We start from the raw sequence: 27746 nt of genomic DNA, 5'->3' as shown, positions 1-27746 counted from the left end.
GCTTTTGATGGAGAGATAATAAATATAGATGTCTATTTTGATAGTATTTAAATCAGCTAATCAGTGACTGTAATGTGTGTACCACATCTAAAATATTTGTACGGCATTCAATGTCCCTCGACGCGAATCCGATACCCTTGTTTGATGGTATCAATCGGTATTAATACCTACAAAAATAAGAATGTCAAGTAAACTGAGCTAAGAATTTAATCGCAAATACACGAATTTAAGAATATATTTACCCTAGACTAGGATAAGTTTTAAGCAGCTTTTCGGATAAGCTAAATGGAAAAACAACTACAGCTTTACCAAGTCTATATCTTTAAGCTTTATTGGTCTTTCGTTGCCCATTTCCCATTTCCAAGTTGATGTATTCGTTAGGCTGAGGTACATATATCGTTTAGATAAACCAATCAATTGTTTCATAAAGTACCTTTTTGCATTTATGTAGATATATTTGACATTTTTGTCGAGATGCAGGTTTCGCACGAAATCCAAACGAAATATTTAAGTGAACACGAATACTAGTTTAAGATTAAGGATCACGTTCTCTCATATTAACTGGCCTAATGTAAGGTTTAATGGGTCGAAGAGGTTTGTCGAAATCCTGTTTGAATGTTGGATATAATTTAGAATATTTATGCCATACTTATTTGATAAATTAGCAAGCTCATGGTTGTACAGTTTTAATAGTTAATACATATACAAGTGTAAAAACAGAAAAGAAAGCCATGTTCATGGTTTCTCCAAGCAGATACAATTAGGTACGAACCTATTGCTTCGTACAACCTCCAATTGTTCACAGGCCAATCAAGCGAGTTAGATACAATTGTACATAGAACTAGCGAGCTGTGGCACTTCAAAGATGTGATTTTACCGAATATATATACAGGCACATGTATTCCTTTGCAAATAATTAAGTACATAGAACGAGTATATATATTTGGCTTAGGCATAACTTTCCCGCTTACGCAAATTAAGGAACTTCACTTTACACGTTCTTGCATTAATGGAACGGCGAGTGCAACTTGTAGGTGAAAGCTATTTAAGTATCAAATGCATATTATATAGTTTCAAGAGCTCAACAAAGGCTGTTTAAAAATTAAAATATATTATATATAAAATATACGAATTTAAGAAGGGGCAATGAAATTGCCGAGGAAGTTATCAAATTTAAGTCGTATTTCATTGTTAAGTGTTCTCCGTCAAGTCTTACAGCATATTTTTGAGCATTTGCTCTTCATAGAATTAAGCATAAATAATTGATTAACCTCATTCGAGAAAATATTGTATCCGTCGATTTTTGATGTCTAACTTAATCATGTTTGGAAAACTAGCGCTTGACTTCTATTCATAATATAAGAAAACCAGGTTGGCTGCCATCCACCTGAGAGCACCAGCCCAAAATCTCAAATGAATGACAAATAAAAAGTAGAAAGATTTTACACTGTTTAGGAATTCAACCCAAAAGACAAAACACACTATTTGTAACTAATGCTTGATCTATGAGATAGGTCAGGCTAACTGCGATACCCACCATTGTCTGACTGCTCCTTGGAGGACTCTATCTCCTGCTTTCCACGTATTCCTACATAAGCACATAATATTATTAACGTTTTTATGATCTTGGTGTTTGGTGTCTAATAAAGGAAACCGAAAACAAAACAAAACATCTTTCTTGTCTGGCATTAAGTTTGGAGTCCAATTCGCCTCTTTCGATATAGGTATATACACGTTTTATTCAATTAGATATATAATTTATAATCGTACCATTTCAGTATTCTTTCCATTACAATTAATTCTCTTTCACTTAGATTGACTACACAATTTGTTGTTATTAATTAAGAAGATTGTTTGGTTAAACTTAAGTTGAGTTGAATAAACGATTCGGTTTATAAAGTATTATGGTTAAAATACAATAAGTTCACTTCTGATATGGCGACAAATATATTAGGAAACCTCTAGAAAACTGCATTCAATAATTTCATTGGGAGTTAATACACATTGGTCCAACGCAGATTTAGTTAATAGCAAAATGGTCTACAAGTCAATTAACAGATACATTTGAAATGATTGTTTGGCGCAGCTCGTAAGTCGTTAACCTCACCGAATTCCGCAAATTCTCATTGGCCGTCGCTTTCTCAGAGAACAGGGATTCGGTAAGATCGATTCGCCAAGGCTCGTCGGTTGTTATGTAAAAAGGTCCGAGTCGGAGGCGAGTAGTTAACAATTGGTAAATCATATATTATTGTTATTGCAATGTTCAACATCTAGGCACAAAATATATTGCTTCTCAATTGGGTATGAAAGTTATTGCATAGTCGTTAAAGCGTCGCGGGGCATAGGGTCGAGCCCCTCGACTATAAAAAACAAAATAATAATACGTAATATGTCTGCGCTTTGCTTGTTAGGAATCTTTGTTCGAAGGTTGAAATGTTTATTTATGTGGGGGACACCCGCTTCGTGGGCGAGTTGCTCAGCAGGGCCGCTTCCTTGGCCCGCTCGTGCTCGTCCTGGAAGAAGATCTTGGTGATGACCACATCGCCGGTGCTCAGCGTCTGCGATTCGGCATCCACCAGCTTCACCACTCGCTTGTCAGTCGTTCGCAGAATGGGCGTCACACTGCGCTCGCCCTGGCAATTGCAGTTCTTAATGCTGTAAGTAAATGATTTGAATAAGTTAATAGTTCACTGTTTATAAGGGAATACTAACTTTCTGGATTTCTCGCGTATTATTTGTAGATTCTCGGTGGTCGCAATGCTCGATCCCAGTTGCTCTTGCATCGAATTTGAGGCTATAATCTGCAGAATCAGAATAATTAATCGATCTTTCTTATGGACAGCTTTAGATTACTAACTTGTTCACATGGCAGCGAGGTGGCAGTCGTTAGAATGGCCTCCAGCTTATCAATACGGGCTATGCGATCCATGGACTTGTTCTGCAAAATCTCTTCCAGCATTTGCATGGATTCCGTCAGACTAGGTGGCTCTGAGCTGAACCGTGGCGAGAAAGTGCCCGACAGCGAATTGTCCGAGGGCACCGAGTCCAAGCTGGGAAATGTGTCGTTCTCATTGGGCTCTGGCTCATCCTCTGAGTCACTTTGGTCTCTGAAAGTAGATTTCGAATTTTAGGTACTCCTCTATTTTTAAACTCAGTGAACTTACTTGCTGGGATTGCCGGCGGACTCCATTTTCTCCAGCTTCTTGGCCACCTTGTAGTAGCCCTTGAGGCGCTCTTTCTCATCCTCCGTTAGGTCCATATAGCTGAGGATTAAGAATACATTTGATATATCATTTTATTTCACATTATATCTATTACTTACCGTAGCAGACGAATCTCTCGATTTGAGAGCACGATGCTTTTGCTGGTCTGGGCCAACTTCTGTTTGAGGTCGGACACTTCCGTGCTGACCTTGCGCTGCTTCTTGCGTATCTTGACCTCGTTGGGTTTGATTTGCATGAGTATTTGCTCGGTGCACAGCTCTGAGAAGAGTGTTCGATTCTCTGACTTTATCTGCCGCGCCAGGTTGCCAAATAACTGGTCTTGGATCAGGACCAGGACATCTCCCGCTGCATATAGCATCATTTCCCGTGTGAGCGGACGCTTGGCCCAGAATTTCTGATCCCTGCGGTAGATCTGCTTCAGCTGATCCTTGATAGGATTGCAGGGGGCATTGTACAGCTCGCACAGCGTGTTCAGCGATATGTACTTGGCCTTGTAGACCTGCTTGCCGCTCTCCTGATATTGCAAGATAGCTTGTGCGGCGTGTGTATCAAACACATTCCGCAGCAGGATGCCGAACTGCAGATACAAATTGGCAGCATCGTTGCGGCAGTCGTGTACCACCTTGATCACCTGGTCGTGTTCCAGAACGGTCTTCAGTCCACCATCGGTGACCATCGCCGGGCAGGATTGCACGTCGAACAAAAAGGCTTCGCCACGAGTCGTTCCAATCTCAATGAGGGTAATCTCGCCCTTTAGGCCCAGATTAATGCCCTCGCAGTCCAGGGAGACCACTATGTTCTCGTTTTTGGCCGCGTACTTGAGTATGATGTCGGTCACAAACACCGATTGCTTAACATTCGCTATCACCGTGGTGTTCTGCAGCACCTTTATCTTCCAGGTGTCGCCGACGAAGTAACTATGACTAGGTGAGTGGTTGGCATTGTTTGGATTCGCATTCGAGTTGCTATTGGCGTTGTTTGCAGCAGTGGCGTTTTGGTTAGAACTCGAATTGGCAATGGAATGCACGGGACTGGCGTGCGGGGAAGTTGGCCCGCCTTGCTGGTTGACCAGCGATTGCTTATCCTTCTCCAGATTCTCGGCTAGAGTCCGTATAACTAACGTGTTGATGCGTTGCTTGAGAGTTTGGTTAACATTGTTCATCCGCTGCTCTGCTGGATTCTGTGTAGCTTGTGGCTGCTGCTGCGTCTGCAGTTGCTGTTGCTGCTGGGCGGAGTTATTAATGGGCCCGTAGCATGTGTTCGCACTGGGATAGTTGTTCTCGCACAGATTCTCCAGCTTCATCTCCGACATCGGCACATAGCTGTCAAATCCAGAACTGGGCTCCGACTTCGGCTGTCCAAAGCTCTGGCCCTGGCCCTGTCCCTGGCCCAACACATTCGAAACGGGTGCATTCAGCTTAAAGTTCGGACAGGCTATGCTGTTGTTGTTGTTATTATTGCTGCCATTGCTTCCATTGTTGTTGTTCGTATGACCATTACTCCGCAGAGCTGGCGATTGCAGTCTCTGCTGCACCGAGCTGACTGCTCCAACTCCCCCAACCTGTGCAGATTCCTGCTTCCGGATGCTGGCACTGTTGTTGTTGTTCAGCGCATTGAATTGCTCCCGGGTTTGAGCCTGTGCCTGCTGGATGTGCGTATCGCTGAGCTTGGGCTTCTGCAGCAAGGTGACTAGATTGGCCTGTATATGGAAGCAGTCCGCAAAGAGCTTGAGGAACGAGCTCAAGTCACCCGGCGTCTTGAACATGCGTAGCCACTGATCCTGCGGAAAGTTGGTGGTCAGCAGGTGGAACAGCTGGTCCACCAGCAATGGTCCCTTGACCTCGATGCACTGGGCAAAGAAATCGAGCATCTGTTGCGTTCCACGAGTATCGATGTTCGACTGCGGCAGATGGAGGCGATCCCGCGCCGGCAGATCCGTCATGTCCTCGCAGCCCACCAGCATCACATAGTCGTCCGTTACCTTAAAGGTATCCGTGTGCTTCATCAGAAAGTCAGTGAATTCCTTGATATGTTGACCTGGATGAAAGATAGAGAAGTTTAGAGGGATTCTTTACTTTGCTTTCCTATTTTAAGAGGCAAACCGTGATGGTAAACTCACCCGATATGTGACGCACTTGTGGTGAGGCCTGCGACCTGTGGCCCAGCAGACTGCGAACCGGGACCTCGGCCGCTGCTCCGTACTGTAGCATCTTGTTCTTGAAGTAGTCTTTAGCCTCTTGGATGTAATCCCGCTTGCCCCCGCAACCGCCGTCATCGGCATTGTGGTGCTGATAGGCGTTCACCTGGACATAATCACCGTCGACCAGAAATATCGCTGGGTATTGGGCGAGAAATTTCTTCAGACCTGTCAAACGGTGAGGCAAAAGACGTCAATTATAATTAGGTAGACCATTAGTGGGTGCTCCGATGGATGCGAGCGAGTGGTTAATGCAGTAAAACCGTTGCAACAGCGAAAACTTAATTAATTTCCCATCTGTGCTTTCAATGTGTCAACTTTGAAATTGCGCCAAGACGCGTAAGTACTTATTGTGGTTGATTAATTCCCGGGACCAGTGCTTGTCTCTACCCACAGTTTCAACTCTCAACTTTAACAACTGGATTGTGAAAAGTTTTGTATGGCTCGTGTATATCAGCGGGTAACATGTGCCTGGATTCCCATAATTAACAACATTGTTTAATCGCATAACCATCGAATGACGAGCTTCCATTTACATTCATCCGCATGTGCCACATGTAGATGCCTCTGTCTGTCTGCATATGAATAATCATGTGTGTTTTCTGCTGCCTGTTTCTATGTTGTTGATTTGGTTTGTAAAGTTGGCAAAAGTTTCTGGATCCAAAGTTAGTTTACAATTACATGAATGAGGGAAAGACTGCCGGAGATTTGGCTTTGTATGTCTGCACTGGCAGATGGCATTTATAGTTTTATCAAATGAAACATTTTATACAACCAAAATATTTTAATCTTCTTTAGTCTATGCTTACATTTTGGAAGCAGTTAACCCTCTCAAGACGGCCCAACTTAATAGGAGTCTAAAGAACCAATTTGTTCTCAGTGTAATGGCAACCGAATGAAAAGTGAATGCACTCAAGCCGTGCAAAGCGACCGAGCGAGCTAGCGAACCATTTATTTGATAAATCAGGTCATAGTTGCTGACTGACTGCTGCCGTCGGCCCAAAACGGGACACCCAACCCTCCGAATCCGCTTCCACTTCCAGCTCATCATCCGCAATTGGTAGGAATGCGATGAGCACTAGACTCCATATGTCCCATTGTATCGGCATCGTACCACCCTCTCCGCCCACAATTCCATCTGTTGTGCTCACTATTGTTTGGTTTTGGGTAATATGACGTGACAAGACAAACACGCAGCGATGGATGGATCAGAGCTTTTTCAGGGGGCTTCGGGGGCGGCGAACGTTGCGTGTCACCGAGGTAGACACAAATTCAGCTTCATAATGCCAGACATAAATTAATTCAATTGCATTTGACATAACTCGGCTGTAAAGTCGCATAAGGAAAACGAACGTTGATTAATCGAATCGGACTGGCATTATGCAAGGTGATTGGGCAAGTCACTCCCAAAGTAATCCCCGAATAAACATCTCGTTATCCCATTTCCCAGCTGCCAAATGAGCCACAAAACTGACAAATGGCTAGTAATTTCCAATATTCACCACCCGCAAGACAAACAAAAAAAGGTTAAGATGGCAAATCCTTTCGAGCGTAATTCAATTTTATGCTTACTTTGAGAAATTGAAATTTGTGGCAACGGGTCACAACTGATGCCGCAAATCGAAGTTCATAGCATTTCAATATTAATATTTATCGGGGGCGTAAGGCGTAAGGCGGACGCCGAACGCCAAACCTGAATATGTAATCTAATGTAATGTGCAAATATATACAAGCCGAGCACTTGCCGGCCCAATATTTGTCTGTGTGCTTAGCCGCAATTCTTGGCAAGCAAACATTTTTGGCTACACCTTCCGCCCACAAAACGGTGGGTGGCGGAGCAGGTGTTGCGGCTCGAGGGGGTGGTGGCTCTGCCGCATTTTACGGCTCGACCCACTTGGACACATTTTTTTGCGGTGGCAATTTTCAAATGCACCGAGGACACTCGCCATAAATTTATGTATATTTATGCCTCTCCGCTTATTGAAGAAAACGAAAACATTTCCCCGGGATGTTGTGAATCGAAATGTAAGATGTAAGTGAGTAGCACACAGGTAAAGGGTTATGTCTGGCCGTAAACTCTGGATTTTATGACTCACTGAAGGGGTTGGGATGTGCACTGGCAGTGGCAGTGACGGTGGCAGCTCTAAGGAGCCTGCTTCCTAGACTCGTGACTTCATTAGGAACTCATTAGTTCCACCTCATCTGAAACCTCCTGGCTGTCAAAGCATTTACCAATCAATTAGCAACAAATGGCACACAGTTCACAAATAATGAGTGGCACACTCACTTTCGGCTTAAACAAAATGTTTCGCCTTTTGCAATTAATGTCAAAAATCAATGCGACTTCCATTTGCCTCGGGAAAAGGAAAGTTGGCTAAAGTAAAGCATAAAAGCCTTGGCTGCACGCACGCAATATGGGAATTCAGACGGGGGGTTAGTTGGGTGGCATTTGGGGGTTAAGGGGCACCGGCTGGCAGGCGTTAAAGGATTTCCTCCAGCCGACATAAAATCGTTAAATTTACGACAATGTCAGAAATTGAAATGCGTGGCGCAAATGCAAAAGGTTCAAGCGAAATGAGCTGCTTTCCATTGATAGATCGATCAGCCAATCATTCAACAAATACTCAGGGAAATGAGTATGTTTTCCAGTAATCAATTTGTTGATAACTTTTTCATTTCGAGCTGATGCCTATCAATGTGATATGCTCAATCTATATATACTATATAAAACTGTAGGTCACCGTCGGCAAAGAGAAACCCAGTAAAAGTAAAGCATTCAAAAATGATATTTCATATTTTGAAACTGACTTCTAAATTAAAAACAAAGCCATCTCCTTTAATACTTTGATATATGAAAGTTAATCAATCTTATCATTGGCTTACAAATTGATTTCTGTGTAGCTTAAGTTTGTATTTCATTGCTTTGACAATTTTTGCCAGTTGCTTGTGTTTTTGCTTTGGCAATCGATTACGCAAAGCGAAAAAAATAAACACACACAGAAAAACAGTTGCGAACCTTCGCAAAAGGCTTGGCCTGTTTTTGGTGTGTTGTTTCTATTTTTTTTTCTATTTTTCCCATTTTGTTTGTACAATTATTCAAAGCCGCTGGCAACTAAAAATGGCAAAACGATAAAGTAAGCTAAATGGTCGTGTTTATTTCTTGCTGGCCGTTAAATTAGCAGCGAAATTTAAGTTTCCCATTAACGAGGGCACAGCTCAGCCAGCACGGCCAGCTCTTCAAACTGTTTGTCTAACCCAATAGAAGTTTGGGCAACGTTTAAATTTCTCCCTGGTTAGAAAATTGCTATCGACGTTAATTTCCCAAAAATGTTTCCTCAATGCCGGTGCTGGGAAAGACCCACATCAATCGCTGGGGAATATGCATGGTAGGTAGCACACACCTCCATTTATTATTGAAGCAACAAATGGATATGGTCTCTAGTCTCTAGAATATCATGCAATTTTATTGAAATTCAATTGAACATTTTTGTCACGTAATCGACACTTTTCTATTACAAAGTTTCCGCCTTTCCCCTCCCCAGCCTTCCCCCGCTCCTGACCAAAAACCACATAATGGGTGACTTGGATGGGTCTATTGTGGGCGGCATTCGCAGGGGCATAGCATTCTACCCTGTCGGCTTTAACGGCTTATAAGTTGGGCAAACAACACGTTGACAAAATTGAAGAGGCATAAAATATGTTTATAGGATTTTGGGTCAGTCCCAATGGGTTGAAAGCAGGGATTAGTGCGGGAAATTGGGCTGCCACTGACCAATGAACTCCTTATCATTCCTTCGATAGGGACTTCAAATATCCAGCCAGGCATATCTGACGTTTTTCTATTTATAAACCAGACCTTGACATTTCCCCAATAAATATATTTACCATAGCTTGTTTTTCTAATCCAACAGAGATTTGCGTGTTTAGCGCATATTTTCCGGCATTTCCCCTACTTTGTCTATTACGTTCTTGGCCAAAACTAAGCCTGACTCTTTAAGTCATAGATTAAACTATTTTAGCGGAAAATGTTGCTCACCTGGGGTAAACGCGATTTGTCTTGGCGGCAAAGTCACGCACATGTGCACAAAATCAACAAATGTGATAACCATTTCGTTAAATGTTTGTTTCTTGTTGCAATTAGTGAGGCCAAGAAGTGTGAAAAGCAAAAGTAGTAAATGCAATTATAGTCACAGTGTCCCATCGGCAAAGCATTTGTTTTTAGTTTAAAGAATCTCAAGATATCCTACGATACGTATAAGCTTTTGATTTAATTGTTTAAATGCCACTTTTATTGAAGGGACAACCTAATCTTTCGATATTCTCACGGAAACTCTGCAGACATCTCAAGATCATCATGATTCTTTGGATCCAAATGATTGGCTATTTAGCCCTGGGGAGCGGTGTAAACAAATGTTTGCCATTTCCTGTAGCCGCCTTCGTTTTTTTAGCCCCCCCTCCTCGCATGTGAGAACATCAAAAAAATGTCTTCACATATCTCTGGCGAAGGGAAAGTGCAATGCACCTTCCCAACTCCGCGTTAAGTGGTACCTATTTTTAAAAACCGAAAGTTGTTTGTTGCCGCTATTTTTAGACGTTTGAGTTAACCATGCATTTTGATAAATAGCGTGGCATGAAGTTTTTCATGTGGCGAGTTGTCAATGGAGGTACAACACGTGTACCCCGAGAATCTCAAGTTTTTTCCGTGTTTTCCATAGACCAGTTGTAAAATAATACTCATACTACTTGTAGAAAAGAAAAAAAAAAAACAAGGGAAGCCAAAACCGACAACAACACGTGCGTTATCGATTGCAGTTCGGCGTCTGCAATGAAAAGCGATAAGCCCTTGGCATGTTTCTGTGGTTTTGGCATTGAGATCAACTGGGAGATGACTGGAAAATGAGGCGGGCCAGCCTCAATCCCAATGGCAATCCCAGCGGCAATGGGAACGGCAATGACATGTGCACTTGGACGTCGACCACTCGAAGGCAACAAGCAACCAGGCTGGAGCAACAACACAATCATCGACTATGACAAACAACGACCCGCAGGTGCACAAATATGTATGTTCAATAACCGAACAAGAGTCCAGTATTGCTTTCCACCGCACACGTTTCCAATTTCCCAGGCTCAGTCGGCGACATTTTAAATGAGAGTTGATTGAATGCGATTGTATCGACGGTCCACTTTCTCATTTCGCATTTTCTGGTGTCCAGTTTTCTGATTTAAAACTAAACTCAAAAACTTATATAGGCCTTTTCTATTTATTTGTCTACTCTATTCTAAAATCAGTTTAGTTAGTAAGGAAGTCAGATTTTTTCGTTAATTTCATTACTCCTTCGCTTTAGCGACTTTCTACTGTATGTTAGGGAATGACAAGTGATTTCTTTTTGCTTTGTAAACTTACCCGACTGACTGCCCCCGGCGATTTGTCGCATCTCCTTGGTGAACTCCTTGTTGCCGAACTGGCAGGAGAGATCGTGGACGGTGCGTGGTTCGCCCTTGTCCAGCAGCCGCTCCAAGAAGAAGAGCAGCGTCATGTTGCGTGCCATCTCGTACTCCATGGACTCCATTGCTTCGTCCGCTCTGCTATATTTGCTATATCTGCTATCTGATATCTCCTATCTGCTATCTGCCGGCTATCTTCTCAATTATTAATCCACGCGAGTACGTCACGTCGGTCTGCTTATCTGGGGAAAGAGAGAAGGGAGGGGTTAGAGCGTACTCTTAAGTGAGGTGAAATGGCCAACACTTATGCAATGCGCCAAGAAAGCTGGCCAAAAGGCAGGGCAGAAAGTAGCCAAACCGCAGACACATATTAGCCACACTGATAAAAACCAGATAAAGTCAAATTACGAGTTTCATACTTTCGTAACCTTAAGTTATTATATGCTGAACTATCTCCATTAACAATAAATCCTATATAATATAGTATTTTAAAGTGGATACTGATCATATTTATGTTTGTTTTTCATTTTCTTTTAATGCATTCCTAGCAGCATTATATTTTCTATTAAACCAAATCTTATGTTAAATTTTTCTTTCTGTGCACTTGAAATTCATTTCGTTTCGTTTCTTTATTTATTTAATACATTTGCACTTTGCCACTAGAGCGGCTGCTGACGCTCTCTCTTTCTTCTCCTATATATCTGTCTCTCTCGCTCACTCTCTATCTCGACACTTGTCTCATGTTATTGCATTGTTTTTGTTGTTCGCCTTGCACTAGTTGAAAATATTCGAAAAAAAAAACGGAAAAGTGGGCGGGGGAGTTGCAGAGCCATAAACTGTGTTTTCCTTCGTGAATAATTGAAACACAGACTCATGCGAAGACACACGTACGAAGGAGTTGGACTTGTTCTTAAGGTCCACGACTCTCGTTTCCCTTCGACATATCCTTGCGTGCCGCTCGAAAGTTCAAAATCAACTGGCAGTCGCCTGCGCCCACAACATAAACACAGGCGAATTAAGTCAGCTGACTGCGCGGCGAGAGCAGGAGCTATGTCGCGGCGAATTGGTATTAGCGTTGCCAACCGAGATTTTCAAAACCGCTAGATTCGGCGAGAAAAACAGTGGAAGCTTGCTAAATCAAAATCTTATAAACATATGCAAGGTTTTTTAATTTTCCCACAGAAGTACATCATAGCCTAATGTTATATTTATTCGATGCTGTAAAACTGGTATAAAGGCTAAATCAGTATGTCCTAAAAACTTAATCGAATGACTTTCACGTTAGCGAAGATCGACTGTATGGGAACGCGCCAATTGGAATTTGTATGGGATTAGCGGCAATAAGACTCTAAGCACAATGGGATTTGGATGGACTTCTCGAATGGAATTCGGTGGGAATCGGCGATCAAAAGTTGGCACCTAGTCCGGGCTATTGCTATATATAACATGTTTAATTTGTTTGTTGCTGCTTCTGCTGCTTTTGCCGGTTGGCATGTGAAAAGTGCCAGCGCTGCAGAACAGGTGATTGACACACAAAATGTTGAGAAAGAAGTGCGGATAGTGCAGCGGAAATGGAAAATGCCAGTTCCCAAGAGATGGAGACCAAAAAACAGCTTCACTATTATTATTTCCATTATTAAATATTCCTATGCCGAACAGAACTTGCCACTCATTACTATTATCCAACAGGAAGGCTACGAAAGCCAATAAGAAATGCAGGTGTAGCTGTGTTTGTGTTGTTCTATTGATAAGCAAAAACCGTTGACAACAAATATGTATTGAGAACGGCAGCAACAACAATAACATTCCAATCACCGTGTGTGTGTTTGTGTTATTCAGGTATTTTTCTGCTTTGGTATGGGTGGCAAAACAAGAAACTTCAGACATACCGATAAAACAAAAAGAAGACTCTTATTAGAAGAGAGAGAGGGCAAGTGCACGATATGATGACTAAAGAAAGGTAAAAACAATAAAAGCTAAAAGAAAATAATATTTGCAGAGAGAAAACGCGCAAAAAGAGGCACTCGAAATGTATGCAAAAAGCAAAAGGGAGGGCGAAAAAAGAGCAGTTATAATTACCTGGCAGTTAATCACTTGTTTTCCTTTTCTTCTGTTTGTTTAAGTGCACTTGTAATCTATATTTAAATAAATGAATTGACACATACGCGATACAGATCCTCGCGTTGGGGATTTCTCACCAGATCTTTTCGATCAGATCCCAGATCTTTACTTTTTTCGTTTTTATTTTAAATTTACTAGCGTAATTCAATTAGGCCTTAATTAATTTCCTCGCTTAACATTTTTTCGGCGCAATTAACCAATACACTTGCAGAAAAACTGCGACGAAAGCAGTTAGTTATTTTCGTCGTTGTTGTTGTTGTAACACACACACACGCTCACACATATGCGCTCTGGTCAGGTAGGTTAAGTATGTACGTGTGTAAGGCACTTTGAACGCTTGTAAAAAGTGTAAAAACCACTTGTTGCACTGTTTTAAAGGCACTTTGCAACTTGGAGACTGCCAAACGCCAATTGTAAACTCCGGGCGGTCGGCGGGCGACAAAACAAACACTCTGGCGTGGTAAAAACGGATTCAATTGGCACGGTTTTTCGGAGCGGAGCGATGCGATATGATGATGACAGCGCCAACGCGAACACACGAACACAAACACAGCGGAAAACACCAACGGAATCGTTGGAGGTGGGCGGTGAAGGCGGTTGGCCAGTGTGACCAGGTAGTAGCCGTAACGGAAATATCTATAAATCTATCTATTTGGTATTTAATGCACCAGGTGGGCAGCACTAGTTGGCAGAACCAGGTGACAGTATATAATATATTGTCTGAATTAATATATACTTATTTTAATACCTTAATACAGTTTTCAGCAAATTCGTTTTGCTTCTATCTTTATGAAATAAACTAAATTCCTCTATCATAAAATAGAAAATGGTAAAATATTCTTTTATGATTATTTTAATGCCTAATAACTTATTTAATTTAAAACGAAAGAGCTTGGCAATAAATCGAAAGTCTAAAATGTTTTTAAAATAAATATCCCATGTTTAATAATAATAAATATTCATCCATGTCAATGGATTACATTACAAGTTTTGAGAACTTAAGTATAAATCTTTGATACATTGTAATAATCAAAAATCATTTCCCATTGAAAAATATGGAAAATACTCATAATTATATTGATAAAGAGCCTTTATTCTTGAACTCAGCTTCCGACCAAAGCTCTTTGTTCAAGGCATTGCTAGCTCATTTGAATTTCTTGTCATCCTTCAAATTGTCTTTGAGCCAAAATAACCATCTGTTTTTGCGGTTATTTAAATAAGGTGAACTGGTAAGCACTGAAAAAAGGCTTAAAAAAGTAAACAATAGTTATATTATTCATTATACAAAATAACTGTGTTTGCACACTTTCTAAGAATTCTCAATTGTTAACTTAAACAAATAATAATATTTTGTCTGTTTACTTTGGTATCTCATTAAAACTTGTCTAAAGAGTCCCCTTCTGGGCCACGTGCGACCTATGACGATTTAGAGCAAACACAGATTGGACCGAAACATCTTTCTTGATCACTATAAATATTCGGGATCAATCCAGAAAAGGCACAGTTCTTCAGTTCAGTGAGCAATTGACAGACCTAAAGATGCGATCCCAATTCGTCCTCGCCTTTGGCTTAGTGGCATTAGTGGCGGTTGCTTATGCCTCAACCGCTGCATCTGATTCATCATCGACGTCTACGCCTTCCTCTTCCTCGACCACCACGACTCCATCATCTTCCTCAACTACTCCGTCATCTTCCTCAACTACTTCTACTCCATCATCTTCTTCATCTACGTCGACTCCATCATCTTCGTCGACTTCCTCGACTCCAAGCTCTTCGACTTCGTCTACAAGTCCTTCCACCACTACTTCCTCGGCTTCACCAGCGTCTTCGACGAGCACACCCACTGCGACCACAGCGCCCACTACGACCAGTTCATCCTCTGATTCGTCAGCCTCCAGCAAGAAGTCGGCGGCCGCCAAGCGCAAGGAAAAACGTCGCCGGCAGAAGCGTCGTGAGAAGCGACAGGAGCGTCGTCGCGAGAGGAGGCAACGCCAACGCAGACGCAACCGTAGCGGCTAAAAGGGATAAGAACTCTATGGAAAATGTATTCGTAATCAAACAATAAATAAAATCATTATGTGGAATGAAGTACAATATTCTTGACTATTACTCTGGAGGGTAAAAAGTGTATCGTTAGTAGATGTATTTAAATTTACATTTACTTAAGTAAGCAATCCTAAAGGTAAGAGTGGAATGAAGTTTTACAATTTTAAAGCATACCTTTAAGATGGATTTTAAATTTCAATATCAATTTTTAAAATAAAGGTTTTTTTTAATAATAAAGATTTTACTATTTTTAAAAGCATAATTTTAAGGGGCATTTTTAAATGCTTTTAAGCCGTAAAGATTTTTGTGGGCGTAACGTCGATGTACATTAAAGTTAAATATTTTTTCCAAATCTATCAGCCTAAGCTCAAATTTAATAATATAGTAATTATATTTTCTATAAAAAATAATACAAAATTCTTGCTAAACTAAATAATAAAAAAATTTATAAGATCCCTATTGAAAATTTGTTATTGTCTGCAAGCGCCCCACCAAAAAAATAAAAGATCAAATCTATCTACGATAATTTAATCTTTTAATTAAAACTTAATCAAATCTTAAAATTAAAATTGGGTGTCATTTTAATCAATGTTTAATTTTATTATACAAAATTTTTTATTTCACCTATGATCAATAAATTCTGAGAAAAATTTGTTTTCTTAATTATATTTTGAAAACTCCCTTCTTGTTTTACAGTTAAAAAAAAACGCATATAAAGATTTTAGAAGTGTGTTGGGCAACCGACATTAAAATGAGTAACAACTTTTGCTTTTTAGCCATTTTATTTCTTTGCACAATAAATTTTTATCAGGAATCCATTTTCGGGAACCTAACCCCTACGGTTGCGACGCTTCTTTGCACTCCTCTTCTCACGCTGCAGCCGCTTTTTTTCCCTCTCCTCGCGTTTCCTCAGGCGTCTCTCCTGGCGACGCAGCCTGCGAAGTTTGCGCTTCAGTCTTTTCTCCTCAGCGGCGCTGCTAGTATCACTAGAAGATGTGGTCGAGGTTGTTGGTGTAGTCGAGGAAGTACTTGTCGTGCTGGAAGGACTTGTAGACGAAGTCGTAGTGCTGGGAGTCGACGTAGTTGTAGAATTTGAAGAAGAACTAGTAGAATTTGAAGATGATGAAGTGGAATTTGAAGTGGATCCTGTTGAATCGGATGTGGTGGCTGTGACATAAGCAACCGCCACGAGTGCCACTAGGCCGCAAGCGAGAAAGTATTCAAATCGCATATTTAGTTCTGTCTATTGCTCACTGAACTGCAGAACTGTGCCTTGTCTGACTTGATCCAGAGTATTTATAGTAAATATATAAAGAAGCTGTGATCTATTTACAGAATCTGAGCTTGTCCTAAATCATAGTCATGGCACGTGGCCCAATGCAGCATTTGTTTGACAAGTCTGTCAATGGTTGTGGAAAATTTTTTTTGGTCTAACTTAATAATAAAGTATTTGTACGCGAAAGTCTATTATTAACATATGTGCAAACACAGGCACAAAAACCGAAGTTATAATCGTTTCAGAGATGTCGTGATAAAGAAACTAATCTCAATTCTAAAAAAGAATTACATTTTTTTAAAGGAGGGAAGAATTAAGATTCAAGTTAGTCAAACTAAATTAATACATCTATATATGGAAAAATGAATGTAACCAGGTATGTCCGCTATAGACTTTTTTGTACGTCTTAAAGGGGATCCGGGCGTGTTTAGAAATCACAAAAGAGGAAAATTCTTCAACAGTTAAATTAGGAAAATTGATTGAAAATTTGGAAAATTGAGTCAAGTTTGCTGCTCTAGCCCTTAACAGCTGAGGGAATATGTGGCAACTCTCTAGAAATTAATCTGGCAGCCCCTTTTCAAACAGTTAAATTTGAAATTTTGTTTATTTTTATTATTTACGTAAGAATTTATTTTAATTGTAAAATTTGTGTAATTTGTAATATATAGTTGCTGCCGGTTGGCACCGAAGGGTGAGCTTCTCATTGAAAGACAAGCGTGCCGAGCGAAGCGAAGCGGGAGCGCTAGTTTCTAATTATAAGCGTTTTCAATGTCTAAAATATTTCTTTATTTCTAGTGGCAAATCTGTAAAATCTTTGGAAAGCTTTCAGGTTGGTAGATTTTCGTTTTTCTAAAAAAAAAACAAATATATTCAAATTCAGGACTCTTAAAAATTAATATTTTTTAAGCTTCATTATCTCGATTTTCTCGAAATTTAAAATTAAAATTTAGATATTCAATTTATTGATTTCTGACTATTGCTGGACTTTCTTCACGCCTCTTATATTATCCATATACTGCTTCTGTTGTGGATATTATATTCCCAGAATCGAAAGAAATATAAAATTATAAGTGCTATTATAATAGAAATTGTATAATCTTCGAAATCTTTTGGGGCCACAATTAGAACAATAGAAATATGCCAATAAATCCGAAACACCTTATTGTTTAATTAAACGTACATAGAAACTTTCCACAGTCATTTTCAGGTTCTTTTAACAAAGCTCTCTATTGGTTTAGATCACGTAAATATTTGTGAATAGATGACAGCATTTCAGATATTTGCTATAAAAACTCGGGATCCACCAGCAGCAGATACAGATCTTCATTTCAGTGAGAGATAGACAGACCTAAAGATGCGATCCCAATTCGTCCTCGCCTTCGGCCTAGTGGTACTCGTGGCGGTTGCATATGCTGCCACAACCGATCCATCGACGTCGACTACGCCTTCGACTTCCCCAACAACCTCGACTCCAACTTCTTCTTCACCTACTACGACTCCGTCATCTTCCCCAACTACAACGACTCCTTCAACTTCCTCAACTACAACGACTCCTTCAACTTCGTCTACAAGTCCTTCCACTACGTCCTCTTCGACACCGTCCACAAGTACTTCCTCGACTACACCAACTACCTCGACCACATCAAGCTCCTCTTCTAGTGACAGCACATCTGTGGAGAAAAAGCTGAAGCGCAGGATTCGCAGGCTGCGGCGCCAGGAGAGACGTCTGAGGAGGCGCGAGGAGAGGCAGAGAGAGCGGCGTGAGGAGAGGCGTGAGGAGAGGAGCGCAGGAAGGAGGCGCAACCGTAGGGGTTAAGGATTTGAAAATGAACTCCTGACAAAAATGTACCGTGAAAAGAAATAAAATGGTTAAAAGTGAATATTTGTTGCTCATTTAATGGTTGGGTACTCAGCAACTCAAAGAAAACACATTTGATTATATTTTTAAGGAAAAAATATCAAATCACTGGGGACAATTAAAAGAAGGAACGCTATTGAAAATCAGTTTTATTATAATCATTTATTACTTACTATCTATCTATCAACTTGTCTTGCGGGGAATTGCTACAATCCGGGAGCTTATCTACTCTTTCTTTAACCTTCTGATCCACAGTTCCCCCAGATATCCGATTTATCAGATATAGGTTCTGCTACACAGGAATGCAATATACAATTAGAGTAAGATGTGATAAGAACTCTGCACAATAATTTATATATATTAAGATTCGTTTATTAGATTGTTGCTAGGTCGATGTTCTCTATAGAATATGCGTAGCCTACTTTTATGCTTAAATTTTAGCAAAATATTATATATTAACGATCCCAATTATTATCATTTAGTGAAAGCTTTCCCAGTTGCTGGCAACATCATCTGTTTTGGTGGCTAGTCAAAATATTAAACACTATCTACATTTAGTTATTGGCCAATGTGCCTGTGTTTGCACAATTGCTAACAATACCTACTATCAAGTCAGTCCAAAATGCTTTCTTGTTTAAATATAAATACAATGATACTTTGTATGTTCTTTTGTTTTAATAGAAAACCAATAAAACTTTCCACTGCCGACTTTCAGCTTTTAGATCCATGGCTGATCGTCCCATCTTCAATACCTGATGTTTGCCCTCGCAAACAAATATAGAATCCTCCATGATATGAAATATGATATTTGACAATTAAAGCAAACACAGATTGGGTAATTATGCTAAATTAATGGAGATCTTCCCTATAAATACTCGAACTTAAACCAGAATTTGTATAGTACTCCATTTAGTGACAGACATAGAAGATGCGCTGCCGAATTGTTCTCGCCTTTGGTCTAGTGGCTCTCGTTGCTACTGCCTACGCCGCAGGTTCGTCTCCAACTTCGCCCTCTCCAACATCTCCGACGACGCCGACCTCGCCCTCTCCAACATCTCCAACGTCACCTACGACTCCAACATCGCCAACCTCGCCAACCACACCCACTTCTCCGACTTCGCCCAGCACTCCCACTAGTCCTACCCCGGCTTCACCAACCACTCCAACTTCGCCCAGTGTTTCTCCGTCTTCCACTGACACCGACTCGTCGCCCTCGAATTCCAGCACCGACGAGGAGCTCACCAGGCTGCGCCGCAAGCTTCACAGATTAAGGCGCGAGGTTCGCCGGGAAAGGCGTCGTCTGAATCGCCAAGGACGCCGTGGCAGGCGACAAGGCCAACGCAGGACCCGTCAACGCCTAGGAAGATTCTAAGCAAGACGATAACTTCACCTTTTAATTAAAGAAATTGTATGTCTATTTAAAATATCTTTATTGTTTATTCATTTTATATTGGCCATTTAATTCTGAGACTTGACATCCACTTTTTTTAAAAATGTACTTTGTTAGTTAAGCTTTTTCTTAAAAACTCAATTAGTTGTGTACAGTTAGAAACGGCAATTAAGATGCAAGAAGTGTGTGGGATACCCCACATTAAAATGAGTAACAAATTTAGCTTATAACCATTTTATTTCTTTGCACAATAAACTTTTATCAGGAATCCATTTTCGGAAACTTAACCCCTACGGTTGCGACGCTTCTTTGCACTCCTCTTCTCACGTCTCTCCTGCAGCCGCTTTCTCTCCCTCTCCTCGCGTTTCCTCAGGCGTCTCTCCTGACGACGCAGCCTGCGAAGTTTGCGCTTCAGCCTTTTCTCCTCAGCGGCGCTGCTAGTATCACTAGAAGATGTGGTCGAGGTTGTTGGCGTAGTCGAGGAAGTACTTGTCGTGCTGGAAGGACTGGTAGACGAAGTCGTAGTGCTGGGAGTCGACGTAGTTGTAGAATTTGAAGAAGAACTAGTAGAATTTGAAGATGATGAAGTGGAATTTGAAGTGGATCCTGTTGAATCGGATGTGGTGGCTGTGACATAAGCAACCGCCACGAGTGCCACTAGGCCGCAAGCGAGAAAGTATTCAAATCGCATATTTAGTTCTGTCTATTGCTCACTGAACTGCAGAACTGTGCCTTGTCTGACTTGATCCAGAGTATTTATAGTAAATATATAAAGAAGCTGTGATCTATTTACAGAATCTGAGCTTGTCCTAAATCATAGTCATGGCACGTGGCCCAATGCAGCATTTGTTTGACAAGTCTGTCAATGGTTGTGGAAAATTTTTTTTGGTCTAACTTAATAATAAAGTATTTGTACGCGAAAGTCTATTATTAACATATGTGCAAACACAGGCACAAAAACAGAAGTTATAATCGTTTCAGAGATGTCGTGATAAAGAAACTAATCTCAATTCTAAAAAAGAAACAAATAAGTTCCTGGTATTACATATTTTAAAAGGAGGGAAGAATTAAGATTCAAGTTAGTGAAACTAAATAAATTAATACATCTATATATGGAAATATGAATATAACCATGTATGTCCGCTAAAGACTCGTAAATGGCTTGACCGGGTTTGATGAAATTTTTTTTACGTCTTCAAGGGGGATCCGGGCGTGTTTAGAAATCACAAAAGAGGAAAATTCTTCAACAGTTAAATTAGGAAAATTGATTGAAAATTTGGAAAATTGAGTCAAGTTTGCTGCTCTAGCTCTTAACAGCTGAGGGAATATGTGGCAACTCTGTAGAAATTAATCTGGCAGCCCCTTTCCCAACCGTTAAATTTGAAATTTTGTTTATTTTAGTTTTCTAATGAATACAAGCGTTTTCGATGTCTAAAATATTTCTTTATTTCTACTGGCAAATCTGTGAAATCTTTGGAAAGTTTTCAGGTTGGTAAATTTTCGTTTTTCTAAAAAATAAAACAAATATATTCAAATTCAGGACTCTTAAAAATGATTATTTTTTAAGCTTCATTATCTTGATTTTCTCGAAATTTAAAATTAAGATTTAGATATTCAATTTATTGATTTCTGACTATTGCTGGACTTTCTTCACGCCTCTTATCCTATCCATATCCTGCTTCTGTTGTGGATATTATATTCCCAGAATCGGAAGAAATATAAAATTATAAGTGCTATTATAATAGGAATTGTATAATCTTCGAAATCTTTTGAGCCCACACTTAGAACAATAGAAATATGCCAACAAATCCGAAACACCTTATTGTTTAATTAAACATACATAGAAACTTTCCACAGTCATTTTCAGGTTCTTTTAACAAAGCTCTCTATTGGTTTAGATCACGTAAATATTTGTGAATAGATGACAGCATTTCAGATATTCGCTATAAAAACCCGGGATCAACCATCAGCAGATACAGATCTTCATTTCAGTGAGTGATAGACAGACCTAAAGATGCGATCCCAATTCGTCCTCGCCTTCGGCCTAGTGGCACTCGTGGCGGTTGCATATGCTGCCACAACCGATCCATCGTCGTCGACTACGCCTACCTCTTCCTCAACCACTACTCCATCATCTTCCTCAACTACTACGACTCCTTCATCTTCCTCAACTACTACTCCAACATCTTCCTCAACTACAACGACTCCTTCAACTTCGTCGACCCCCAGCTCTACGACTTCGTCTACAAGTCCTTCCACTACGTCCTCTTCGACACCGTCCACAAGTACTTCCTCGACTACACCAACTACCTCGACAACATCAAGCTCCTCTTCTAGTGACAGCACATCTGAGGAGAAAAAGCTGAAGCGCAGGATTCGCAGGCTGCGGCGCCAGGAGAGACGCCTAAGGAGGCGTGAGGAGAGGCAGAGAGAGCGGCGTGAGGAGAGGCGTGAGGAGAGGCGTGAGGAGAGGAGCGCAGGAAGGAGGCGCAACCGTAGGGGTTAAGGATTCAAAAATGAACTTCTGACAATAATGTACCGTGAAAAGAAATAAAATGGTTAAAAGTGAATATTTGTTGCTCATTTAATGGTTGGGTACTCAGCAACTCAAAGAAAACACATTTGATTATATTTTTAAGGAAAAAATATCAAATCACTGGGGAGAAGTGAAGTATTAGACAGAAACTTAAAAGAGGGAACGCTATTGAAAATCAGTTTTATTATAATCATTTATTAACTTACTATCTATCTATCAACTTGTCTTGCGGGGAATTGCTACAATCGGGATGCTTATCCACTCTTTCTTCAACCTTCTAATCCATAGTTCCCCCAGATATCTGATTTATCAGATATAGGTTCTGTTACACATGCAATATACAATTAGAGTAAGATGTGATAAGAACTCTACACAATAATTTATATTTATTAAGATTCGTTTATTAGATTGTTGCTAGGTCGATGTTCTCTATAGAATATGCGTAGCCTACTTTTATGCATAAATTTTATCAAAATATTATATATTAACGATCCCAATTATTATCATTTAGTGAAAGCTTTCCCAGTTGCTGGTAACATCATCTGTTTTGGCGGCTAGTCAAAATATTAAACACTATCTACATTTAGTTATTGGCCAATGTGCCTGTGTTTGCACAATTGCTAACAATACCTACTATCAAGTCAGTACAAAATGCTTTCTTGTTTAAATATAAATACAATGATGCTTTGTATGTTCTTTTGTTTTAATAGAAAACCAATAAAACTTTCCACTGCCGACTTTCAGCTTTTAGATCCATGGGGGATCGTCCCATCTTCAATACCTGATGTTTGCCCTCGCAAACAAATATAGAATCCTCCATGATATGAAACAAGATATTTGACAATTAAAGCAAACACAGATTGGGTAATTATGCTAGATTAATGGAGATCTTCCCTATAAATACTCGAACTTAAACCAGAATTTGTATAGTACTCCATTTAGTGACAGACATAGAAGATGCGCTGCGGAATTGTTCTCGCCTTTGGTCTAGTGGCTCTCGTTGCTACTGCCTACGCCGCAGGTTCGTCTCCAACGACGCCAACTTCGCCCTCTCCAACATCTCCGACGACGCCGACCTCGCCCTCTCCAACATCTCCAACGTCACCTACGACTCCAACATCGCCGACCTCGCCAACCACACCCACTTCTCCGACTTCGCCCACCACTCCCACTAGTCCTACCCCGGCTTCACCAACCACTCCAACTTCGCCCAGTGTTTCTCCGTCTTCCACTGACACCGACTCGTCGCCCTCGAATTCCAGCACCGACGAGGAGCTCACCAGGCTGCGCCGCAAGCTTCACAGATTAAGGCGCGAGGTTCGCCGGGAAAGGCGTCGTCTGAATCGCCAAGGACGCCGTGGCAGGCGACAAGGCCAACGCAGGACCCGTCAACGCCTAGGAAGATTCTAAGCAAGACGATAACTTCACCTTTTAATTAAAGAAATTGTATGTCTATTTAAAATATCTTTATTGTTTATTCATTTTATATTGGCCATTTAATTCTGAGACTTGACATCCACTTTTTTTAAAAATGTACTTTGTTAGTTAAGCTTTTTCTTAAAAACTCAATTAGTTGTGTACAGTTAGAAACGGCAATTAAGATGCAAGAAGTGTGTGGGATACCCCACATTAAAATGAGTAACAAATTTAGCTTATAACCATTTTATTTCTTTGCACAATAAACTTTTATCAGGAATCCATTTTCGGAAACTTAACCCCTACGGTTGCGACGCTTCTTTGCACTCCTCTTCTCACGTCTCTCCTGCAGCCGCTTTCTCTCCCTCTCCTCGCGTTTCCTCAGGCGTCTCTCCTGACGACGCAGCCTGCGAAGTTTGCGCTTCAGCCTTTTCTCCTCAGCGGCGCTGCTAGTATCACTAGAAGATGTGGTCGAGGTTGTTGGTGTAGTCGAGGAAGTACTTGTCGTGCTGGAAGGACTTGTAGACGAAGTCGTAGTGCTGGGAGTCGACGTAGTTGTAGAATTTGAAGAAGAACTAGTAGAATTTGAAGATGATGAAGTGGAATTTGAAGAGGATCCCGTTGAATCGGATGAGGTGGCTGTGACATAAGCAACCGCCACGAGTGCCACTAGGCCGCAAGCGAGGAAGTATTCAAATCGCATATTTAGTTCTGTCTATTGCTCGCTGAACTGCAGAACTGTGCCTTGTCTGGCTTGATCCCGAGTATTTATAGTAAATATGTATATAAAAAAGCTGTGATCTATTTACAGAATCTGAGCTTGTCCTAAATCATAGTCATGGCACGTGGTCCAATGCAGCATTTGTTTGACAAGTCTGTCAATGGTTGTGGAAAATTTTTTTTGGTCTAACTTAATAATAAAGTATTTGTACGCGAAAGTCTATTATTAACATATGTGCAAACACAGGCACAAAAACAGAAGTTATAATCGTTTCAGAGATGTCGTGATAAAGAAACTAATCTCAATTCTAAAAAAGAATTACATTTTTTTAAAGGAGGGAAGATTTAAGATTCAAGTTAGTCAAACTAAATTAATACATCTATATATGGAAAAATGAATGTAACCATGTATGTCCGCTATAGACTTTTTTGTACGTCTTTAAGGGGGATCCGGGCGTGTTTAGAAATCACAAAAGAGGAAAATTCTTCAACAGTTAAATTAGGAAAATTGATTGAAAATTTGGAAAATTGAGTCAAGTTTGCTGCTCTAGCTCTTAACAGCTGAGGGAATATGTGGCAACTCTCTAGAAATTAATCTGGCAGCCCCTTTCCCAACCGTTAAATTTGAAATTTTGTTTATTTTAGTTTTCTAATGAATACAAGCGTTTTCGATGTCTAAAATATTTCTTTATTTCTACTGGCAAATCTGTGAAATCTTTGGAAAGTTTTCAGGTTGGTAAATTTTCGTTTTTCTAAAAAATAAAACAAATATATTCAAATTCAGGACTCTTAAAAATGATTATTTTTTAAGCTTCATTATCTTGATTTTCTCGAAATTTAAAATTAATATTTAGATATTCAATTTATTGATTTCTGACTATTGCTGGACTTTCTTCACGCCTCTTATCCTATCCATATCCTGCTTCTGTTGTGGATATTATATTCCCAGAATCGAAAGAAATATAAAATTATAAGTGCTATTATAATAGAAATTGTATAATCTTCGAAATCTTTTGAGCCCCCACTTAGAACAATAGAAATATGCCAACAAATCCGAAACACCTTATTGTTTAATTAAACATACATAGAAACTTTCCACAGTCATTTTCAGGTTCTTTTAACAAAGCTCTCTATTGGTTTAGATCACGTAAATATTTGTGAATAGATGACAGCATTTCAGATATTCGCTATAAAAACCCGGGATCAACCATCAGCAGATACAGATCTTCATTTCAGTGAGTGATAGACAGACCTAAAGATGCGATCCCAATTCGTCCTCGCCTTCGGCCTAGTGGCACTCGTGGCGGTTGCATATGCTGCCACAACCGATCCATCGTCGTCGACTACGCCTACCTCTTCTTCAACCACTACTCCATCATCTTCCTCAACTACTACGACTCCTTCATCTTCCTCAACTACTACTCCAACATCTTCCTCAACTACAACGACTCCTTCAACTTCGTCGACCCCCAGCTCTACGACTTCGTCTACAAGTCCTTCCACTACGTCCTCTTCGACACCGTCCACAAGTACTTCCTCGACTACACCAACTACCTCGACAACATCAAGCTCCTCTTCTAGTGACAGCACATCTGAGGAGAAAAAGCTGAAGCGCAGGATTCGCAGGCTGCGGCGCCAGGAGAGACGCCTAAGGAGGCGTGAGGAGAGGCAGAGAGAGCGGCGTGAGGAGAGGCGTGAGGAGAGGCGTGAGGAGAGGAGCGCAGGAAGGAGGCGCAACCGTAGGGGTTAAGGATTCAAAAATGAACTTCTGACAATAATGTATCGTGCAAAGAAATAAAATGGTTAAAAGTGAATATTTGTTGCTCATTTAATGGTTGGGTACTCAGCAACTCAAAGAAAACACATTTGATTATATTTTTAAGGAAAAAATATCAAATCACTGGGGACAATTAAAAGAAGGAACGCTATTGAAAATCAGTTTTATTATAATCATTTATTACTTACTATCTATCTATCAACTTGTCTTGCGGGGAATTGCTACAATCCGGGAGCTTATCTACTCTTTCTTTAACCTTCTGATCCACAGTTCCCCCAGATATCCGATTTATCAGATATAGGTTCTGCTACACAGGAATGCAATATACAATTAGAGTAAGATGTGATAAGAACTCTGCACAATAATTTATATATATTAAGATTCGTTTATTAGATTGTTGCTAGGTCGATGTTCTCTATAGAATATGCGTAGCCTACTTTTATGCATAAATTTTATCAAAATATTATATATTAACGATCCCAATTATTATCATTTAGTGAAAGCTTTCCCAGTTGCTGGTAACATCATCTGTTTTGGCGGCTAGTCAAAATATTAAACACTATCTACATTTAGTTATTGGCCAATGTGCCTGTGTTTGCACAATTGCTAACAATACCTACTATCAAGTCAGTACAAAATGCTTTCTTGTTTAAATATAAATACAATGATGCTTTGTATGTTCTTTTGTTTTAATAGAAAACCAATAAAACTTTCCACTGCCGACTTTCAGCTTTTAGATCCATGGGTGATCGTCCCATCTTCAATACCTGATGTTTGCCTTCGCAAACAAATATAGAATCCTCCATGATATGAAACATGATATTTGACAATTAAAGCAAACACAGATTGGGTAATTAGGCTAGATTAATGGAGATCTTCCCTATAAATACTCGAACTTAAACCGAATTTGTATAGTACTCCATTTAGTGACAGACATAGAAGATGCGCTGCCGAATTGTTCTCGCCTTTGGTCTAGTGGCTCTCGTTGCTACTGCCTACGCCGCAGGTTCGTCTCCAACGACGCCAACTTCGCCCTCTCCAACATCTCCGACGACGCCGACCTCGCCCTCTCCAACATCTCCAACGTCACCTACGACTCCAACATCGCCAACCTCGCCAACCACACCCACTTCTCCGACTTCGCCCAGCACTCCCACTAGTCCTACCCCGGCTTCACCAACCACTCCAACTTCGCCCAGTGTTTCTCCGTCTTCCACTGACACCAACTCGTCGCCCTCGAACTCCAGCACCGACGAGGAGCTCACCAGGCTGCGCCGCAAGCTTCACAGATTAAGGCGCGAGGTTCGCCGGGAAAGGCGTCGTCTGAATCGCCAAGGACGCCGTGGCAGGCGACAGGGCCAACGCAGGACCCGTCAACGCCTAGGAAGATTCTAAGCACCCAAGACCATCAAAATACTTCCACGAAAGCAATGTCACAGTAATTTGGCCTCTAATAAAAGCTCTAATAAAATGCAACAACAAAAATTAAGGCTTTTTATGCATATTATTCTCAAAAAGAAATAACTAAAGAATAATGTTCGTTTCTTCACCATTAAATTTACTTCTCACTAATATCTTATCTATTCAAAATCCTTAATTGTATTAAAACATATAAAAATTAAAGTATTTAAATAATTCATGGTTTCCAACTTGCGTTGCCCACTAATTAGCTCAAAAATTTAAAAAGACCGCCAAACGGCGATGCCAGATAATTTATTAATTTAAGTAGAGATTTTCGAG

The 27746-nt window shown here is 40.4% G+C and overlaps 7 protein-coding genes across 8 annotated transcripts; 4 read left to right on the top strand and 3 right to left on the bottom strand.

Moving 5' to 3' along the window:
* Positions 1-1721: 1721 nt before the first annotated feature.
* Positions 1722-13564, bottom strand: LOC108109210. Of its 2 annotated transcripts, none has more exons than XM_017217651.2 (8): positions 12946-13564; positions 10826-11108; positions 5344-5589; positions 3323-5261; positions 3165-3263; positions 2858-3107; positions 2713-2801; positions 1722-2655 (listed from the first exon to the last, which is right to left on the bottom strand). In XM_017217651.2, the coding sequence occupies exons 2-8, from the start codon at positions 10989-10991 to the stop codon at positions 2442-2444; spliced, it is 3003 nt and encodes a 1000-aa protein (XP_017073140.1). In that variant the 5' UTR covers positions 10992-11108; positions 12946-13564; the 3' UTR covers positions 1722-2441. The 2 variants fall into 2 exon arrangements, with proteins under 2 accessions (XP_017073140.1, XP_017073141.1); XM_017217652.2 differs by lacking the exon at positions 12946-13564 and adding an exon at positions 11758-11820.
* Positions 13565-14579: 1015 nt separating this feature from the next.
* LOC121530559 (nucleosome assembly protein 1-like 3) lies at positions 14580-16264 on the bottom strand. Its single transcript, XM_041819816.1, has 3 exons — positions 15874-16264; positions 15080-15096; positions 14580-15002 (listed from the first exon to the last, which is right to left on the bottom strand). Exons 1-3 carry the CDS (start codon positions 16262-16264, stop codon positions 14580-14582), a joined length of 831 nt encoding a protein of 276 aa, XP_041675750.1.
* Positions 16265-17615: 1351 nt separating this feature from the next.
* LOC108108977 (cell wall protein DAN4-like) lies at positions 17616-18189 on the top strand. Its single transcript, XM_017217233.1, has one exon. The coding sequence runs from the start codon at positions 17664-17666 to the stop codon at positions 18123-18125; it is 462 nt and encodes a 153-aa protein (XP_017072722.1). The 5' UTR covers positions 17616-17663; the 3' UTR covers positions 18126-18189.
* An 892-nt stretch (positions 18190-19081) lies between these two features.
* Positions 19082-23808, top strand: LOC108107223 (platelet glycoprotein Ib alpha chain-like). Its single transcript, XM_041819849.1, has 2 exons — positions 19082-19159; positions 23115-23808. The coding sequence occupies exons 1-2, from the start codon at positions 19096-19098 to the stop codon at positions 23501-23503; spliced, it is 453 nt and encodes a 150-aa protein (XP_041675783.1). The 5' UTR covers positions 19082-19095; the 3' UTR covers positions 23504-23808.
* LOC108107187 (cell wall integrity and stress response component 2-like) lies at positions 23805-24212 on the bottom strand. The gene has a single exon (XM_017214605.2). The coding sequence runs from the start codon at positions 24210-24212 to the stop codon at positions 23805-23807; it is 408 nt and encodes a 135-aa protein (XP_017070094.2).
* Positions 24213-25443: 1231 nt separating this feature from the next.
* Positions 25444-26043, top strand: LOC108107233 (cell wall protein DAN4-like). Its single transcript, XM_017214651.2, has one exon. The coding sequence runs from the start codon at positions 25488-25490 to the stop codon at positions 25977-25979; it is 492 nt and encodes a 163-aa protein (XP_017070140.1). The 5' UTR covers positions 25444-25487; the 3' UTR covers positions 25980-26043.
* An 886-nt stretch (positions 26044-26929) lies between these two features.
* Positions 26930-27491, top strand: LOC108107235 (DNA-directed RNA polymerase II subunit RPB1-like). Its single transcript, XM_017214654.2, has one exon. It carries the CDS (start codon positions 26949-26951, stop codon positions 27399-27401), a length of 453 nt encoding a protein of 150 aa, XP_017070143.1. The 5' UTR covers positions 26930-26948; the 3' UTR covers positions 27402-27491.
* The last annotated feature ends 255 nt before the right edge of the window (positions 27492-27746 follow it).

Source organism: Drosophila eugracilis, unplaced genomic scaffold, assembly GCF_018153835.1.
Source record: "Drosophila eugracilis isolate 14026-0451.02 unplaced genomic scaffold, ASM1815383v1 contig_1765, whole genome shotgun sequence".
In the NCBI taxonomy this organism is placed as follows: Eukaryota; Metazoa; Arthropoda; class Insecta; order Diptera; family Drosophilidae; genus Drosophila; species Drosophila eugracilis.
The sequence above is the reverse complement of the archived record's forward strand: the minus strand, read 5'-3'. Positions and strand labels throughout refer to the sequence as shown.